Raw genomic sequence first — 19,047 nt, 5'->3', positions numbered from 1 at the left:
CCCTCCCGCGCCGCACATGCGCGCTGGGGAGCCCTGCGCAGGCGGGACCCGCCCCGGAAGTGACCCCTGGAGCCGACCCCGGAAGTGGCGTGCCGTCTGGAGTGGTGAGTTCGAATAGCGGCCGGGGGCGCCCTCGCGTCCAGGGCCCGGGCTTCCGGCTTCCCCTCAGCGCGCCTGGGCGTGCTCGGGTGGCCCGGAGACTCCCTTGGGTCGAGGTCCTGAGTGTGAAACGGTTCCTTCCGGATGTTGCTCTGTACCTGCTGTGGCGCGCGGTTGCACCGAACAGCGTGAGCGTTCGCACAGGAGCGGCGTCCTCCTGCGAGGGCGCTCTGGGCGGGCTGGGCCGGCACCGGGTACGCCGTCCGCGCCGCTGTGGACACCGGGGTCTGTCCTGCTCGCGGGCCTGTCGGGAGGAGGGAGGTGTGTCCTTCGGGCCAGCTCCCTGGAGGGGGCTTCCTTCTGTAGAGGGCCCTTCTCACGACACGAGCGGAAAGGAGATCACGCTTTTCAACGCAAGTCGGTTCCCAGGCAGATATGCTTTAGCAGAGAAAACGTGTCCACAGTTAAGGAGCACAAAACTGATTCTTTTAAAATGACCCTTGCCTCGGTTCCCTTGGATGGTGGTCGCGTACACATCCCTGATTTGAAGAACCCTGCTGTGAAATACAGGCAGCGAGGACACTGTTGGGCACGCGAGAGACTCTGAGTCTCAGCCTCCACTGCTTTAAGAGTGGGCGTAAAGGGGCTTCTTCCCTGGCGGTCCAGCCGTTAAGACTCCGCGCTTCCACTGCAGGGTCACCGTTCGATCCCCGGTCGGGGAACTGAGACCCCACATGCCAGGCAGCGTGGTAAACAAAACAAAACGGCATAAAAAATGTAAGGGGGGCTTCCCTGGTGGCGCAGTGGTTGGGAGTCCGCCTGCCGATGCAGGGGACGCGGGTTCGTGCCCCGGTCCGGGAGGATCCCGCATGCCGCGGAGCGGCTGGGCCCGTGACCCATGGCCGCTGGGCCTGCGCGTCCGGAGCCTGTGCTCCGCAACGGGAGAGGCCGCAACAGTGAGAGGCCCGCGTACCACAAAAAAAAAAAAAAAAAAAAAAAAAGGTAAGGGTCAGAAGTTATGGCACCATCACTTTAGGATACTTTAAGGAGGGTTTGTAAAGGCCCAGTTTAAAGCGGAGTGTGCAGGGAAACAGCAGAGTTAGTGTTTTTATCACGCGGTAGTAACAGTGGAGTTGCTTCTGCTCCTGGACACCCCAGGATAAGGGGACACCCCAGTTACCAGGACCAGCAGAGAGCAGCATAGACGGGGCTTCCTTAGCTGGAGGTCGACCTTCAGTCGGGATCCAGCCCTCCTGCGCCTCCCTGCAGTCTCCGCCCCACGGCAAGGTAGCTGAGAGTGGTCGTGCAGGGTAGGCTTCTGAAACGGAGCAGGTGGAAAAGGGGTCTAGAAAAGCAGGTGGAAAAAAGCCAGCATGCACTGTTACCCCTCACAGGGTGGTTGTAAGGGATTTTTGTTCGTTTGTTTGATTTTGGCCGAGCAGCTTGGGGGGGTCTTAGTTCCCTGACCAGGGATTGAACCTGGGCCCTTGGCAGTGAGAGCACAGAGTCCTGACCACTGGACCGCCGGGGAATTCCCATGGAATAAAATTTAAAATTTCCGGGCTTCCCTGGTGGGGCAGTGGTTGAGAGTCCACCTGCCGATGCAAGGGACACGGGTTCGTGCCCCGGTCCGGGAGGATCCCGCGTGCCGCGGAGCGGCTGGGCCCGTGAGCCGTGGCCGCTGAGCCTTCGCGTCCGGAGCCTGTGCTCCGTGACGGGAGAAGCCACAACAGTGAGAGGCCCGCGTACCACAAAAAATAAAAATAAAAATAAAAATTTCCATAGGAGGATCTTAGAGGCTCCTGGCAGATAATAATGTGTATGGACCAGTAGAACTGATCTTAACACTTTACAGAACAAAGTGGAGCCGTGTATTAAGCACCTTCCCAGCATTTTTAAAAGCCCCCATCCTGTAATCATGAAGTCTGATTGACTCTAGGCCCTCAGCTTTCACCACCGTCCCACCTTTTGTACTCTGCTCTGCTGGGCCCAGGAAGAGGGATGCTCCTAGGAGGAATCTGAGTTCCCACTGCACAGTAAAGACCGGCGCTGTCCAGTAGAACTTTCTGTAATGGTGGAAATGTGCTAATGGGTGCTGGCCATTGTGGTACCCACTGGCCACATGTGGCTGTGAGCACTTGAAATGTGGCTTGTGTGACTGAGGGACTGAATTTTTACGTTTAAATTTTTTTTAGTTAATTTAAACTTAATAGCCACATGGGGCTATTGGCCAGAGCAGGTAAAGCATTAGAAGGAAAACAAAGACCAAATAGTCATGTGAAACCAAAGTGAACTTGTTCACGTGGCAAGGGAGAGCCACGGCACGCGTTCAGCAGATTTTTCCAAACACACTGAAGAGGTAAAAAGGAGGAGTACTCCACATTAGGCAAGATTCAGAGTTCAGGTCTCTGGTTGGCTTTCTGATCGTCACCTCTGATTGATCGCTTTCAGGTTTCGTGTTACCAGTGCCCAGAAGCTTGGTTTTCAACCCGGCCGGGACGGATGGCGTAGCTCTCCAACAGACTGAGCTGTGGGTGTGCTTCTTTGATGATCAGGTGGTTGGTTTTGCCCCTTGACACCCTGCTTTCACATTCCACTCCTCCCATCTGAGAGATCTGTGACCTTGGGTAAGTCATTTCACCTCTCTGCCTCTGTGTCCTCATCTGTACTTTCTTTACAGGGCTGTTACGAGAGCTAAATGCATTAATCCCTGGAAAACACTTAGAACAGTATCTTGCCAGTAGTGAGGTAGAGGTCTTAAATGTTTATTGTTAAGCTTATTGTTAAGCTAGATGCTTTTGTAATTGGTGTCACTGTAAATGGGATTGTTGTCTTAATTTCATTTTATAGTTTGCTGCTAGTATAGAAGAACACAGTTGACTTTTGCAAATTAACCTTGTAACCAATAACCTTGCTTCTTCCGGCGCACCGCAACGAGGAGTGACCCCCGCTCGCCGCAGCTAGAGAAAGCCTGTGCACAGCAACGAAGACCCAACGCAGCCAAAAATAAATTAATTAAATAAATTTATAAAAAACAAAACAAAACAAAAACAAAAACCTTGCTTCTTTGTATATTAATTCTAATCTTTGTTTTATAGATTTCACTGGAATTTGCTATGGAGGCAGTCATATTTTCTGCAGTTTTACCTCTTCTTTTTTATTTTATTTTATTTTATTTTTTGCAGTACATGGGCCTCTCACTGCTGTGGCCTCTCCCGTTGCGGAGCACAGGCTCCGGACGCGCAGGCTCAGCGGCCATGGCTCACGGGCCCAGCCGCTCCGCGGCATGTGGGATCTTCCCAGACCGGGACACGAACCCGCGTCCCCTGCATCGGCAGGCGGACTCCCAACCACTGCGCCACCAGGGAAGCCCTATCACGCACATTTTTAATTGTTAGGCCTTCCTGATGACTAATTCCATTTGTCATTATCAGATGCCTTTGTTCATCTTAGGAAATGCTCTTTTTCTGCAAGTCTGTTTTGTCTGAGTTACGTGTATGGTTAGGTTTAGGGTACCATTTTATTATTTGTTTTCCCTTTGTCCCTCTCCTTTGTTCTGCTGTCCCCTTTCTTTTGAGTTATCGGAAAGGCTTTTAGCATTCCATTTCATCTACTTATTGGCCTTTGGATATATCTCTGAAATACATTTTAGTGGTTGCTCTGGAGATTACAATGCACATACCTAACCTTTCATGGTCCACTTAGACTTAAGACTTGTGCCACTTCACAGAAATGTGGAAACCTTGCAGTCACCTCTGCATGCATGGGAAACCCACTGGACGGTGTTATAATTTTCCTTCTACAGTCATACATATTTTAAAACTCTTACTAGGAAAAAAATAGTCTTTTTTTTTGTTTTTTGAAGGATAGGTACTTTTATTCATTTACTTATTTATTGGCTGCGTTGGGTCTTCGTTGCTGCACGCGGGCTTTTCTCTAGTTGCGGCGAGCGGGGGCTACTCTGTTGTGGTGCGTGGGCTTCTCATTGCCGTGGCTTCTCTGGTTGTGGAGCACGGGCTCTAGGCGCGCGGGCTTCAGTAGTTGTGGTGCGTGGGCTCAGTAGTTGTGGCACACGGGCTTAGTTGCTCTGCGGCATGTGGGATTGTCCTGGACCAGGGGTTGAACCCATGTCCCCTGCACTGGCAGGTGGATTCTTAACCACTGCGCCACCAGGAAAGTCCCCAAAAATAGTCTTTTATACTTACCATCTCTGTTGCTGTCTCCTCATTCCTAAAGGTTGGGGTTTCCCTGTGGTGTCATTTTCTTTCTGGGGTACTGCTTGTGGAGACAGTGTCTCCCACCACCCAGCATGTCTTACTTCACTTCCCTCCCTGAAGGATATTTTCACAGGCTATGTAATAATGCTGGGTGGGACTTTTTTTCTTTTAGCACTTTAAAAATATCTTTTAAGAGGGCTTAATGCAGTGTGGGATCTTGGAACAGGAAAAGGGTATTCATGGGGAAACGTGAAATCCAAATGCCATCCTGAGTTTAATTAATAATAACATAGCAGGGTTGGTTTCTTAGTTTTGACAAGTGTACCCTGGTCGTGTAAGATGCTAATATTAGGGGAAACTGGATAAGATGTATATGGGAATATCACCTTTTCTGTAAATCTAAAATCATTCTGAAATAAAGGTGTATTTAGGACAATACATTAACAGGAAGATAACAGGAGGAGGGTGTCCCCATGGAGGGGCGGCCCAGTGGAAGGGGAGAGCACCTACGTCAGGAGGTGAAGGTTTGGTTACTGTCGAGGTTGGGTGAGTAAACATACTGCGGGTAATGGAGCCGGGACTCTTGACAGTCAGAGGATGGACTTGCAAAGACAGAAGGAGAAAATTAGAACCTTGTGGTGTTGAACTGGAATTGGGATTATAGGTGTGAACCCATGGTTTTCAAAAGATGCTGCTCTAAAACTGTGGGTGGATCGGTGTAGCAGTGACTACAGATGTGAGTGTTGTGTGTGGATGCGTTTACCTTCGTCTGCTCTGTCCACGGAGAGGACCCACGAGCAGCACCACCCCAGGACCCCTGAGCACCCCCAGCATACAGGCGGCCTTCTAAATACCATTCTCCACTAAAAGAACCAGGGCTCCTTGGAGTAAAGGCTGATTTCAGGGTCAACCAGGGAAAGTACCCGGTGAGCGTGGAACATTTTGTGGCAGGAAGCAGGGAGCGCTCACAGGTTGAGGGGCACGTGTCAGAAGGACACCAAAGCCAAGGGATGGGCTGCCACTGCCCAAACCAGAGACAATTTGAGCATTGAAGTAGATGATAGTAACAGTGTAGCTAACTGAATAAAATAGGAAACTGAGCCCATAAAAATGAGTAAATGGACAGTTTATGAGGAAGGGGATTTGCACAGTCTCAGACCACCTCCCCTGAGGTCCTCGTAACTACACAGGGAGGGAGGGGCGCCCCGACGCAGGGAAGCGGGCAGGGCGCCCCTGCGCTGGAGCTCCGTGTGCAGGGTGAGCAAGGCCCCTGACTCGTGAAATTCCTGCCAAAGGTGCATTGCCCGCGGCTCGTCACAAAGGGACGTCCGTCAGAGGGAAAACGAGGACACGCTGCAGAACAGCTGGCCTGTGACCTTCCAGGTGTCAGGGGCACGAGAGTCAGGGAGGGGCTGCAGAGACGTGACAGCAAAACGCAGCTCGTGGTTCTGAGCTGGACCCTTTGCCGTGGGAGCTGCTATAGGGACGGTTAGCCAAAGCTGGGGGTCTGCGCGTGGCTGGTGGCCCGGTTTCAAAGGCCATCCCCCCGGTTCCGTAGGGAGTGCCTCTGTCCACAGGGAGCCACACTGCCGTGTCCCGGGGGTTGGGGGTTGGGTGTCAGGTCGGCCGCTCACCCTCAAGTGATTCACGGACTCTCCTTTGAACTTTTCTGTACCTGATTGTTTCCGAACAAAAAGCAAAGCTTTTCAGTGCCATGCGGAGGGAATAGCTCCCACCAAGGAAGTATTTCCTTTTCAGAAGGGTCAGGAGGTGTGGAGCAGGAGGTACAGGAGGGGCTTCAGTGGAAAAGGCGAGCCCTGTGTCCTCGCCTGCTGTGTTGCGCACGTGGTGGCTTTATGATTATTTTTAAAATAATGCGTGTACACTTATATCCCCTCTGTATGTGCAGTTCATACTTAACAATGGGAGGAAAGCCTCAGTGGTTTCCTTTTATGTGGCACACGTGTGCCTGTGAAGCGGGGACAATGGAAGTGGGTGATGTTCAGAACAGTGGACGGGGAGGGGCTGTCGTCTCCTGGAGGGCTGGGCCTGAGATTCCTCGCATTGACCCTCAGCACCTACAAGATACATAATTATCACGAGCTGTTTAATGAACGAGCAGTGGTGTAAACAGCCCTTAGTTAATGAAAAGTAGCTCACGCTCACTGAGTTTTCACATGGGCCAGGTACTGCTGTCGTGCCTCCTGTCCCTCCCGGCCTGGTCCGTCGTCAGATGAGTGAACTGTCCTAGGTCACCCTGGGGGAAAGGGGCAGAGGTCCTTGTACAGAGTCTGGCGGCTTACCCACCGCACCCATAGGAGACATCTCACTGCGTTCCAGTTGGACCATTTTAAACTGCAGGGTAACACCATAGCGTCTGAGTAAATGGGTGTTTTTATTTTTAAGAAATTTGGATTTGAGGCTGAGATTTCCTTTTTAATATTTTCATTTAGCAGGTATCTGCTATTCTATAGGGAGTATATTCCAGAGTTGCAAGAGATGTAATGATTTAATCCTTTGTACACAGATCTTTCCCCCAAGTAGCATACAGGCTAAGGAGACTTGTTTTCGCCGCGCTGTGCAGCTTGCGGGATCTCAGTTCCCTGACCAGGGATCGAACCCGGACCTCCGGCAGTGAAAGCCCAGAGTCCCAACTGCTAGGCCGCCAGGGAACTCCCTCCAGGTAGCATATAGGCTAATAGGGCATGACTCGGGGTGGAAAGTGGTGAGTGAGGTAAGAAAGGCATTCATTGGCTCATTTATTTGTTTCAGAAACACTCACCCGCATTCTCCTGTACCAGATGCTCACACCTCTTTAGTTTCGGTTTCATGTTCAGGTTTAAACCGGATGTCTTATTTTGCCAGTTTGCCTTTTGTTAAGGAGCCATGATACGTTCGAGGCTTTTCTCAGCGAGATCCTGGCCGGTGTTGGAGGGCGTGGGGTGCTGGACACCATTGGCACGAGTGTCTCCCAGGCCCGGGCGGCTCCTTCCCCAGCACGCTTCTCCCAGGCTGCTCTCGGTCAGCTGTGTGGACTGCACCAAGCACCAGGAACCCCCCAGGAAGAAGCTGCTCTCAGAGAAAAAACTGGTGAGGCTTCTAACCTTGAAGGAATTTGACTGCCGTTTCCCCTCTGAAGGCACAGGGCGTTGTTTTGAGCTCTTGTTGTCTTGTCTTTGTTTATCCTTGGAAATGAGGACGTGAGATGAAGGCCTGCGGGTACCAAATACTGGGCTGGCCTAAAACTGCAACGGACCCAGGGCAGTGCCCAGCATGCCAGAAGTGATGACCGTGTTCGCTCCCTTCGCCAGGAGGGTGCCTGGGGCTTATGTATCATTAACCTGTGTGTCTGAGATATGTACTATATATATTCTTAGGTACATGTGAAGAGTTCTTAATTTATGGCATGGGGGTGTGGGGACCGGGGACATACACCTTAAGTTTTATAGTTCTCCAAGGCTTACATGTTTTTTTATTCTGTTTATCAAAACCTGTTTAAAACATGAATGATCTTTAATTAAATTCAAGAATACACATGTTTATAATCCACCTTGTTTCCTCCCAAGTGCGGGTTCCAATTAAGGCTCATAGGGCAAACAGTACTTCATGTGGAAAATTACTTTGGCAGTCAGCGTGTGCACTCAGATATATCAAGTTTTCACGTGGTTTTGTCTCCTCCCCAGAATGTAAACATTGACTCAAGTTTTATCTTCTGTACGATGGTCCTTAGTTGTGCTTTTTTCCCATTGGGGTTGATGCCCATTATGTTCAAAATTGTACATTGCATTTTTGAAACAGTAATTCATGGTTTTTCCATGTGGTGGTGCCAGAGCATCATCAAGTATTTCTGTATTTTCCTTTAAAAAAGATCTGCTTATGGAGTAGTGGATGGAAATGCAGATGCCCTGGTCCCCATGGAGGGGCCGTGTGGGCGGCCACGTCAGCCTGTGCACATGTGCGGGGAGCAGGTGGGCTCCTCGGGACAGGACGGCTGGGCTGGGAGTGGCGTCCTCAACACTGCACCCTGGCACCTCGGGCAGCTGGACATCTTGTCCTGTGAGCAAACGTTTATTAAATATTAACCTGGTTAGGGGACTTCCCAGGTGGTTAAAGCTCTGCGCTCCCAATGCAGGGGCTCAGGTTTGATCCCTGGTCAGGAAACTAGATCCCACACGCTGCAACGAAGATCCCGTACACCACAACAAAGATCCCGTGTGCCACAGCTAAGACCCGGCCCAGCCGAATAAATAAATGTTAAAAAATATATATATATATATATGTGTGTGTGTGTGTGTATATATATATATATATATATATATATATATATATGTTAACCTGGTTAGTTAGTTCTGATTCTTTAGGTAGGTTGTGTCTCTCTTAGGGACCTAGAGAAAAACTTGCTCTCAGATAAAGGCTCTGTCTGCATCACCACATTTAAAAAAGGAGCCCTGTTCAGTCAGCCACAGAAGACTTCTGTTCTTAGTTGGAAGCCTGATAATGGCCCAGGGACTGTCACTCTCATTCTCTCGTCCTGAGGAGAACTCTCCATTAGTAAAGACCTGTTATTTCTTTCTTTTTTTTTTTTTTTTTAAAGACCTGTTATTTCAATAACGTGTTTCTATTTGAAAAAGCTGGGAAGACGCTTTATTTAAGGAGTATCTCCTAAACTGCATTTTATTTAGGTTTTTAGCGTGGAGTTCGTGACTGGGGTGTGTACTGCACGCTGAGCACTTTTAACATCTGCGTTGTTGATTTACATTTGCCTACAAATAGCAGCGACTTGTGGGAGCTCTTTCTTATATTTGCATCTTAGGCATGATTAGCAATATTAATATCATTAGCTTCTAATTTTAAAACCTGTCATGGGTAGAAAAGGTACATTACAAATGACTGCTCGGTCCTTGGGAGGACTGCAGAGTTAATAACGACAGGCCTCTGTGTGCTCTCTACAGAAAAGGCATTTTGTGGACCATCGCCGAGTGCTTGTCCGAGGGGGACGCGGAGGTGACGGGGTGAGTTGCTTCCACAGTGAGCCCCGGAAGGAGTTTGGAGGCCCCGATGGTGGCGACGGAGGCTACGGCGGCCACGTCATCCTGAGAGGCAGGTGTCCCGAGGGGCAGCCCAGGGAAACGCGCTGTGTCTGCGCGCCTCCGGGGTGGGGAGTTTTCACCTTCTTATCCTAACAGGAAGTTGGATGCAAAAATTGACCTGTGGACATCATTTTATTAAGTTATGTGGATGTTCACATTTAGATAATCCACCCAAAACCAACTTTGATGGTTTTGGTTTTTTTTATTTCAGGAACACAAAGACAGTTTACTGTCAGGGAATCTAACATTCTGGTACAGTCTGTCAAAGGGTTAATCTGTTACTATCTCAGTCAAGTGCTGAAAGGGTACTGATTGCCCTGACACACATGGAGCACAAATATTAGCAAACTAGTCCCCTCGGTAACCATTCACAGCATAGTAAGTACAGCTGTTTTCAAGATGATGATGACATTATGGGTAATTTTTGAATTGTTTGAAAATTGTAGTCATTTTTGAAAGAAAATAGGGAATTAAATTTTTCAAAAAATCACATTGCGGGCTTCCCTGGTGGCGCAGTGGTTGAGAGTCTGCCTGCTGATGCAGGGGACACGGGTTCGTGCCCCGGTCCAGGAAGATCCCACATGCCGCGGAGCCGCTGGGCCCGTGAGCCATGGCCGCTGAGCCTGCGCGTCCAGAGCCTGTGCTCCGCAACGGGAGAGGCCACAACAGTGAGAGGCCCGCATACCGCAAAAAAAAAAATCACATTGCTAGTTTAGCGACTTTTGCCACAACTTTATTCCATGGTCCCAGGTACATTCTTTAGATTTTTTTTCATTTTTATTTTATTATTTATTTATTTATTTTTGGCTGTGTTGGGTCTTTGTGGTTGCACGTGGGTTTTCTCTAGTTGCGGCGAGCGGGGGCTACTCTTTGTTGTGGTGCGCAGGCTTCTCATTGCAGTGGCTTCTCTTGTTGCAGGGCACGGGCTCTAGGCACCTGGGCTTCAATAGTTGTGGCGCGTGGGTTCAGTAGTTGTGGCTTAGGGGCTCTAGAGCGCAGGCTCAGTAGTTGTGGCACACGGGCTTAGTGGCTTCATGACATGTGGGATCTTCCCGGACCAGGGCTCGAACCCGTGTCCCCTGCATTGGCAGGTGGATTCTTAACCACGGTGCCACCAGGGAAGTCCCGTCCCAGGTGCATTCTTAACATTCTGAATCTGAACAAAAGAAACTTAACAACATGAGATGGGTCTGCCTTTGACACAGAGGGAGATGACGCTTCTCGCTCTGACTTCCAGTTGACCGGCAAGTCAAGTCCCTGTCCTCAGTCCTGTCTCAGTACCAGGGCTTTGACGGAGGAGCCGGCGGCAGGAAGAACTGCTTTGGGCGAAGCGGCGCCATCCTCTACATCCAGGTAGGCCATCTGGACCATCAAGCTCCCAGGTCCTGCCGAGTGGTCCAGAGGGGCCCCATCCTCCACGAAGCAACCCTGGACGGGGACTCTGTGCTGATTTCATACCGTGTGAATGTGTCACCTGTTCAGAAAGTCATGAGACGATTATATTTACAGCGAGGGGCCCGCAGGTCTCCCCCGCTGTCTCCAGCCCCGTGATCTGCCCCCACGTACCCTCTCGGGCACCTCCCTGTGAGTGGAGAGTTTGTGCTTTCAGCATCACTCTCATTTTCCAGATGCTTTTGTTCACACTGATGCTTTAGACGCACTGTTGGGAAAAGCCATTTATGCAGTTTGCCTGCAGTGCAGTCAGCCTCTCAAGCCCTTTAGGGCTGGGCCCTTTCCCAGGTCCTTTGTCCCTTTGTGGAGCTTAGTTGTGCCCCCCTTCTCATGCTGCCCCTATAAGCACTTGTGATTTTTCAGGTCCCTGTGGGCACTTTGGTGAAGGAGGGAAACAAAGTCCTGGCTGACCTCTCACACCCGGGTGATGAGTTCATCGCGGCACTGGGCGGGGCAGGCGGGAAGGGCAACCGCTTTTTCCTGGCCAACAGCAACCGAGCGCCCACGACTTGTACCCCCGGACAGCCGGGTCAGGAGCGGGTCCTCTTCCTGGAGCTCAAAACGGTGGCACACGCTGGGCTGGTGGGTGTCACCTGAAGCCCCGGCGGGAGGATGGTGGGGGACATGCCGGGAGGGCGGCGGCCGGGCAGCCCACTTTCTCCCATCAGAGCCTGTTGGCTTCGTCAGGAGCCCTGCTGTCCCTCGTCCCCTGTTCCCGACCCAAGACCCCCGACCTTGGCCGTCCCCACTCTCTTCCAGGTCGGATTCCCCAACGCAGGGAAATCCTCGCTTCTCCGGGCCATTTCCAACGCAAGGCCCACTGTGGCCTCCTACCCATTCACCACCCTGAACCCGCATGTGGGGGTTGTTCACTGCGAGGACCACCAGCAAATAGCAGGTAGGACGCCAGGGCCTCTCAGAGAGTCAGGGCGACGATGGGGTTCAGAGCAATGCTTATGTAACTCTTGCGTGTAGCGTTGTTTTCTTCATTTAAACACTGTAGTTCTTTATCAGAATCAGGCTTTAGGTTTGCTTCCCACCCTCTCCGCCAGGCGTCTGTTAGTGGCAGTGCAGGAATTGGAGTTTAAATTTCAAACCTGAGGAAATTATTCCTTTTCACCGCCTCTATTCTTCTCTTTCATCTACGGGGAACTCGGCACCGTCAGTCATGTGGACAACGTGTGATTTTAAAAGCTTTCCCTGTACCATTTTGAGAGAAGAAAACTTTCCAGAAGATAATGTACCCATTAAAAATAGTCAGCCTGCTGGCGACGTGATTTGTGTAGCACTTTATACTTGCAGAAGACTCTATCGTTTCTATCGGTAATCAAATTATTAATAGAGTACAGGAAGCCGTTTTCCCCTTTTTTGAATCATTTTTGAAGCCAGAAAGACTGCAGTGTGTTAAGTAGTTCTTATTAGACCGATCTGTCACCATGCCTGCCAACCAGGTATTTCAAAGCCTTAGCAAAGCTGAAGCTGAAATGCCTCAGATGGCAATTGGCCTGATGCATCACCGAGGCAGTAAATTGAACGACTTCACTTGCAAGGTGTTCCTTGGAAGGAGAGGATCAGAACTCAGCGGTCTCAGGTTCCCCTCCTGGACCGTCTGCTCTTCTCCTCCGCAGTGGCCGACATCCCGGGCATTGTCCGCGGAGCCCACCAGAACCGGGGCCTGGGCTTGGCCTTCCTGAGGCACATCGAGCGCTGCCCCTTCCTCCTGTTCGTGCTGGACCTCTCGGTGCCAGAGCCGTGGACGCAGCTGGATGACCTGAAGTACGAGCTAGAACAGTACAGGGAAGGCCTGTCCGAGAGACCCCATGCCGTCGTGGCGAACAAGGTCGACCTCCCTCAGGCCAGAGCCCAGCTGCCCCAGCTCCAGGCCCGCCTAGGCCGAGAGGCCATCGCCCTGTCAGCGGCCACTGGGGAGAACCTGGAGGGGCTGCTGCTGCATCTGAAGGAGCTGCACGATGACCACGTGGCCGCGGAGCTGGAGCGGGGCCGCCAGCCTCTCCGGTGGTAGCGGAGGCGGTAGGCTGGGAGGTGGCATGGGCAGTGCCCGGGCAGGCTGACTGTGACCGGAGATGAGGAAGGAGCCCCAAAGAATCAGAGGCCTTGGTGCAGCGGCCTTCCCACCAGCTCAGGGCTCCTCACCAATGCGCCCCCCTGCCCTGGGCCTGGGACCTTGGGGCGGCGGACGCTCACGCACCCGCCCGTCTGTTCCCGGTGCTTCCCGCGCCCGCCTGCATGTGACTGACGTGCTACGATGGGCTCGTCTGTGTTAATTGGCCCCTGATGAGCAGGGACCACACTCTGCCTCACGTCGCCAGATGCTGCCAAGTGCACACGGTGGATGGGAGCCGGTGTTCCCTGCTGACCCTTGGGTGGCGGCAGCGGTCGCAGAGGTGGGCCCCTGATTCCACGGCTGTCAACGCGCCCCGTGAGCGCAGTTTGGCGGGGATGCTTTGCTGCGCGAGGGCCGGGGGAGGGAAAGCATTTGCAGGCGCCCAGTGGTGAAGGAGCAGGCGCCGCCGTCTGAGGGAAGCAGTGAGGGTGACACCCGCCCTGTCGTCCCAGACGGCGCCGTGCTCTTTGGGAGCCGAGCTTCACGACTGCTCCCAGTATCCGACCCAGGGACGTGTGGCTTCTGACCCGCTTAGTACACGCGAACGGGTTATTAACTGCGGACTGCGGGTGGGGCATGGCAGCGCCGTCCCCCAGGGTAGCCAGTGTCTCAGGTTTGTGCTTCTAGGTGTCGATGGAAGCCGTGCCCGCGCCCCCAGCGTCCCCTGACTGCAGGTTCCCCGTGAGGACGGCGCAGCTGCTCCTAGCCTTCTCATCCGGCAAAATGGCCTGGAACTTTTGTTCCCCCCAAATAAAGTCTGATGCATCTGATGTGTCCCTGAGGGCCTAAGGGACGAGTGGAGAAGGGACCCGGGGCCCTTTGGGGATCGGCCTCAGGGTCCGGAGGCAGCTGGGCCGCTGGGTGCACTTAGGCCAGTGTCTTTTCCACACGTGGGGGTTGGGCAAACCTCGAATAATAAGCCAGCGCCTGAGCTTTCAGGAGCAATTCCGTTTTGATCTGACATCAAATCTGCAACTAGAACAAGAGTCCTTTACCTGAAGCTTTATTTTAATGCCTTGTAATTTCAGAGGTCCTTGTGTTCTGGAAGCCAGAGATGGGTTTTACATGTATTTGCTCTCTCTCAGGCCACCGCGAAGAGCAGCATTAATTATCCATGGCCTTTCATCTTGCTTGCTGGGCGCCCACCACGTGTGCTCTTCAGAGGGGAGACGCTCAAGATGCCTCCCGTGGCTAACCCAGAAGCGGTGCCCCAGAGGGCAGGGGCTCTGTCCTGTTCTCGACTGTGCCCCCAGCAGCCTCAGGACCTGACCCCAAGGGGGCACCAGTACGTATTTGTGGAATGAGCGAGTGCGTGGTGGCTGATGTCAGGTGCGTTTAGGTTTCTTTTAGTTTGAAGACTATTTGACGGGTGGGTGGATGCCGAGCAAGAGCCGTGTCCGCTCCCCGGGCCCCGCCTCCGCCGGGCCCACCTCTTCTGGCCGTTCCGCTCAGTGATTGCTCCAAAGTCTCAGCAACTCTTGCTTCCTTGATCAGCCAGGGGCGCCACCTGTTGACCTCTGGCCCCTGGACGGGGACTTCGCTTCCTCATGTCCCCCTCCCTGTGCCCTCCCCACAGCCACACCGGGTGGCCTGGGTCTGCGTCAGGCCAGCGGGGCGTGGGCTGTGGGGCTAGGCGCTTGGCCATCTCTGTGGGGCCCTCGTTCCCTGGGGGCCAGCACAGCCCCGCATTGTTTCCTTGCCTGGCTTTACCTCTGCGTGGTGTTTCTGTCCCAGCGTCGTCCCTCCCCTACTGGTTTCATCTCCCAGAAGCTCCAGCCGCCAACCTTTCCCTGAGACTTCTTCTCTGTGCCCTTGGTCCTCTGTTCCCATGCAGGCAGTGGGCTCAGCGCCTGGCGGGGCCTCCCGGGGCGGGGTGGCCGTCTCCTCCCTGGTCTCCTCTCCCTCCCGCTTTACTCTCTAATTCATTGGCAAAGACCCTATTTCCAGATAAGGTCACATTGCAAGTTTCCAGTGCTTGTGAATTTGAGGGTGCCCCTCAACCCAGTCAGCACTCTATTTTAATACCCTGCTCGGGCCCCTTCGTCTCCCCGCACGGCAGCCCAGGTGCCATAATCCCTGTATGCACGGGTCCTTCCTCCGCCCCATCTGGGCCACCCTCTCCCTCCAGCAAAGCCCCAGCCCTGACCTGGCCTGCCCTCCCCTGCTGCCCATCCCCTCCCTCTGTCCTCTGCTCCAGCTGCTGCTTGGCTACACTAAGGACCCTCCAGGACAGCAGGCTTTCGTGCTGCCAATCCCTGTGATGCCAGTGCCCTTCCTCAGACACCCTATGGATGCCCCCCAGCTGGAGGCCTCTGACCACCTGATCAAGCAGCGCCACCCACAAGGGCCCTGCCCTGCGCCCCGCCAGCCGCTGTCAGGCGTATGGCCCCCTGGCCTGGCCTTCCGCATCAGCCCCTACCGCCACGAGGCTCCTGGTCTGGGCTGCGTCGCAGGGCCGGGACAGTGCTGGCACCGGAGGCATAACAGACATGCTGGGCAGGTCGTAGTTCAGGTGAATGCATGCACGTGTGTGGGGATACATGCCAGCCTGTTTATGGACAGGGCACACGTTCCAAGACCATAGAGTGGAGAGCGCCGCCCGGCGACAGGGCAGCAGGCCCACGGGGCTGCCTGCGGATTCCGTTCAGACGGTGGGAGGGGGCCGGCCTGGGCGGAGAGGTGGCTGCGGCTCTGAAAGGGCAGCGCGAGGGGCCTGGCGGTGTCGTGTGTCTTGATGAAGTCGCACTGAGCGTTTGAGGGGCAGACTTCCAGTTTGGGAAGACTAGGACGTTCCGGAGGTGGGTGGTGGGGACGGCCGCACGCCTCTGAGCTGTGCACTGAAATGGCGGAAAGGGCAAATTTTAGATGTATTTGACCACAGTGAAAACACACGTAGAACTAAGCGCACACGCTCACACACGCACATGTAGTTACGCAGGCACATGCGTGCAGGTGAGCATGTGCTGGGCGCTGTCTGCCGTTGATGTTCATCTTCTCGTTGCCAGGGCGGCTCTAATGCTCGGACCCACCAAGGCCAGAGTGTCGCCTCTCCGGAAAGGGCAAAAGGCCAAACGGAGTAGAGGGGACCCACAGGCCTCTGGGGCGGGGCCGTGCGTGCCCGAGAAGGGGCCCCTGGGCGGTCTCGTTCTGTCTTGCAATCCTTTGATTCTTTAGAGGAAAATATCTTTCCTTGCAAGGAATCAGTGGGCACCAGTGGGTTAATATTTTCCCAGAGCCAGGAAATCCTTCCAGTTTCTGCTGTGGCCTTGGGGTGGGCAGGTTGCCCAGCCCAGCCCACTGAACCTGTTACGCTCGGCACTGGGGGTATCGCGGGGACGCCCACGCTTGTCACCCCACCCCAGCTGCCTGATTTTCATCGTCTGTACAGCGGGGACACTAAGGCCCAGCAGAGTAGCTTAAGACCACGGCCTGGCCTGGGGGTCAAGCCTGCTCACTTCAGCCCCACCCAGGGTACGCAGCCCCTTCCCTGTGAGGGGTCTTGTGGGAGCCACAGGTAAGGACAGAGCAAGGCTCAGGGTTGAGAGGGCCGTGCCCCCAGGATGCCAGCACGCCGCCCCTGGCCAGGCCCAGGACTCCAGGCCACAGGCAGCTACCCACCCACCCTCCCACCAGCCCAGCCCTGGTCCCTTCCTGTGGCTTCCAGAGACCTGGATGGATCCCTAGAGCCCAGCCCGGCCCCTGCAGTGTCTGTGAACACGGGGAGGGTCACCGGCTCTGTTAGGATTGAATTTCAGATTCACAACAAAGAATGCAGTACTTAGCTAACAGATTATTTGTTGTGACTCTGAAATCCAGATTGCACTGAGCTCCTGTGTTTTACCTGATGGCGGAAGTGAAGGGGTGGGGTTCGGGGGAGGTCGTGGAAACAGCCCTCATTGATGCTGGGCCTGCAGGGAGGGCTGGGGGGCTGGGCCAACTTGGGCGAGGCTGTACCTCTGCGAGGGGCCCTGCCTTTCTCCCATCCCTGGAGGGGGCCTTGGGGGACAGAGGCCTCACCCTGCTGGCCTGTGCCAGGGCAGGCCCAGCTGGTCACTTCCAGCCAGCTGCCCCCGCTGTCCTTGGGGTGGACCCAGCAGCAGCCACCCCTGCCTAAGATGGTGGGCACCTATCCACCTGTCTGCCTTCCCCGTGACAAGGGGGGTCCCAGCTGGCTCACAGGGACCACGGAGGAACGTCTGGGGTCCATGGCTGATTAAAGGGGGCAACTTGAAGCACCCGGCACTGGTCCCATGAAATATCCGTGTGGCCCACAGAGCTGCTGGCCCGCCACGGGGGTTCCGTCCAGGATCTCCGAGCAAGGGACCCTGACGTCCCAGCTGCACGGATCTGGAATCCTTGGTGAAGTCAGCGTCTGGCTCAGGGCCCAGCAGGTAGCAGGAGCTCAAGAAAGTGCAGACACCATCCACCCCCAGCCCTTCACCCACTTGGTGTGTCTTACGGTCTGAGATACCTGCATTAGAATTTGCCTCCTTTGATTTAAAGATCGAGATCATCCTCTGTTACCGTGCACATCTCCCCCCACCTCCCCACCCCCCCCCACCCCCGTCCCTGGAGGGGTCAGTCCCGCACACTTCAGTATGAGTTAATGGGTTGGAGGGGCTGGGACAGAGCCGAGCCTGGGCTGTCAAAGGAAGCCCCAGGCCCTGAGGGGCACCCGGGAGGGGCCGGCAAGGAATGGTCTACCCCCTGCCCCCTCCTGGCTTCTCAGGAATGTGGTCCTGCCTAGCTGGGGCCCAGGAAGGAGGGCAGAAGGCAGGCCGTTCCCCGTCCACTGAGTTGCCCCGACTCCTACACCTCTGCTCAGAACCAGGCTTTGCTGGACTCTTTAAAGATCGTCCAGCATTTAAAGTGGAAGCATTTAAAGATCATCAAATTTGTCATGTTTGAATTTGGAAACTGGTGACTTCGGAGTGTCACGGATGCATTTTTAGCGCAGTTCCCACAGCGCTACCACCCCCTCCCCCCTTACATCCAAAACCCTCCTCTCCTCTCTCCCTTCTCCCCTTTCTTCTTTCTCTTTTGAAGGATATTTTTGCGCCCCTGAGACTTGTGTCTGACAGACTCCAGAGCAAGGTGCCTCCTCTGGACACAGCGCCTGCCACCTTGGAGCAGGATGCCGCGTGCTGTCTGGGACGCTCTCCTTAATGGACAGGGAATCTAAGGCCAAGGCACTCGCCTGGCCGAGGTCCCCCTGTGGACAGGAAGAATGTCACAGACAAATGGCCTGGCATCCTGACCTTTCACCCTTAGAGCCAGTATGTTACTCCTAATATACCAAAAATCATTATTTTCCTGCCAACGATCATTACTAAATAATTGGCTCACTTCCCTATTTTTTATTAAAGTCACAGACCTCCCATGGGCAGAAGTGTTCTGTTCCCCTCCCCTACCCCAAGACAGAGGGATGCCAGCTTGGGCCATCACATTACAAAACGTCATTTCATTGCCGGCTTTAGGAATGAAGGGGCATTTGGTGACTCATGAAACCAAAAGGTCCAGGTTCTAGCTTCAGGCCAGGCTGGATCCAGGCGCTCAGACAACAGCACGTGGAAGCCGTCTCCGTCCAACTCGGTGTGGCTTTCCTCTGCCTTGGCTGTACCAGGTGTGCCCCCTCCATGGGGTGGCCTCTATGAGGATAATGTTGGAGGCCGCCAGGCCGGCAGCCCCAGCTGAAGGGGAACACAGGCCTCCCAGGGCACCAGACAAGGTCCCAGGACTGCTGCTCTCTGGCCTCACTGGAGACGTGCACCACCCCAACCTTTCCCGGTGATTCTGACCAGCCACGCCTGGGATCCACGCCCATCCTGGAGCCACTGAAGTAAACGGGGAATGGTTCCCAAAGGAGAAACGGGCTGCTGTCACCAGAAGAATGGGTGCAGCAAGAGGCCTTGGGCACACTCAGGAGCACGTGTGTGTCCCCTGAGCCTGCTCCGGGTGCCTGGGGGTCAGGCTCGGGAGAGGAAAGAGAAGGTGGCCCTGAGAGCCGAGGGCCTTGGGAAAATGGTCATGGAAGGAAAGTCATTAGCTGTGTGACCTTGAGCAG

At 54.1% G+C, this 19,047-nt stretch overlaps 1 protein-coding gene across 13 annotated transcripts; it reads left to right on the top strand.

Moving 5' to 3' along the window:
• Positions 1-5: 5 nt before the first annotated feature.
• On the top strand, positions 6-14,190 carry MTG2 (mitochondrial ribosome associated GTPase 2). 13 transcript variants are annotated; one of them, XR_004345926.1, is made up of 9 exons: positions 111-353; positions 2,551-2,726; positions 7,182-7,406; positions 9,269-9,416; positions 10,644-10,759; positions 11,222-11,440; positions 11,618-11,756; positions 12,487-13,263; positions 14,069-14,190. XR_004345926.1 is itself a non-coding variant. In XM_032606501.1 (8 exons), the coding sequence occupies exons 3-8, from the start codon at positions 7,203-7,205 to the stop codon at positions 12,879-12,881; spliced, it is 1,221 nt and encodes a 406-aa protein (XP_032462392.1). In that variant the 5' UTR covers positions 6-104; positions 2,551-2,726; positions 7,182-7,202; the 3' UTR covers positions 12,882-13,753. The 13 variants fall into 13 exon arrangements, 11 of the variants coding, with proteins under 11 accessions (XP_032462392.1, XP_032462397.1, XP_032462394.1 ...); XR_004345925.1 differs by lacking the exon at positions 14,069-14,190 and adding an exon at positions 13,611-13,753; XM_032606501.1 differs by lacking the exons at positions 111-353; positions 14,069-14,190 and adding an exon at positions 6-104 and having other exon boundaries at positions 12,487-13,753.
• The last annotated feature ends 4,857 nt before the right edge of the window (positions 14,191-19,047 follow it).

The sequence above is a fragment of the Phocoena sinus genome, chromosome 15 (assembly GCF_008692025.1).
Source record: "Phocoena sinus isolate mPhoSin1 chromosome 15, mPhoSin1.pri, whole genome shotgun sequence".
Lineage (NCBI taxonomy): Eukaryota > Metazoa > Chordata > Mammalia > Artiodactyla > Phocoenidae > Phocoena > Phocoena sinus.
Note: the sequence above shows the minus strand (reverse complement) of the source record. Positions and strands in the feature narration are given on the sequence as shown.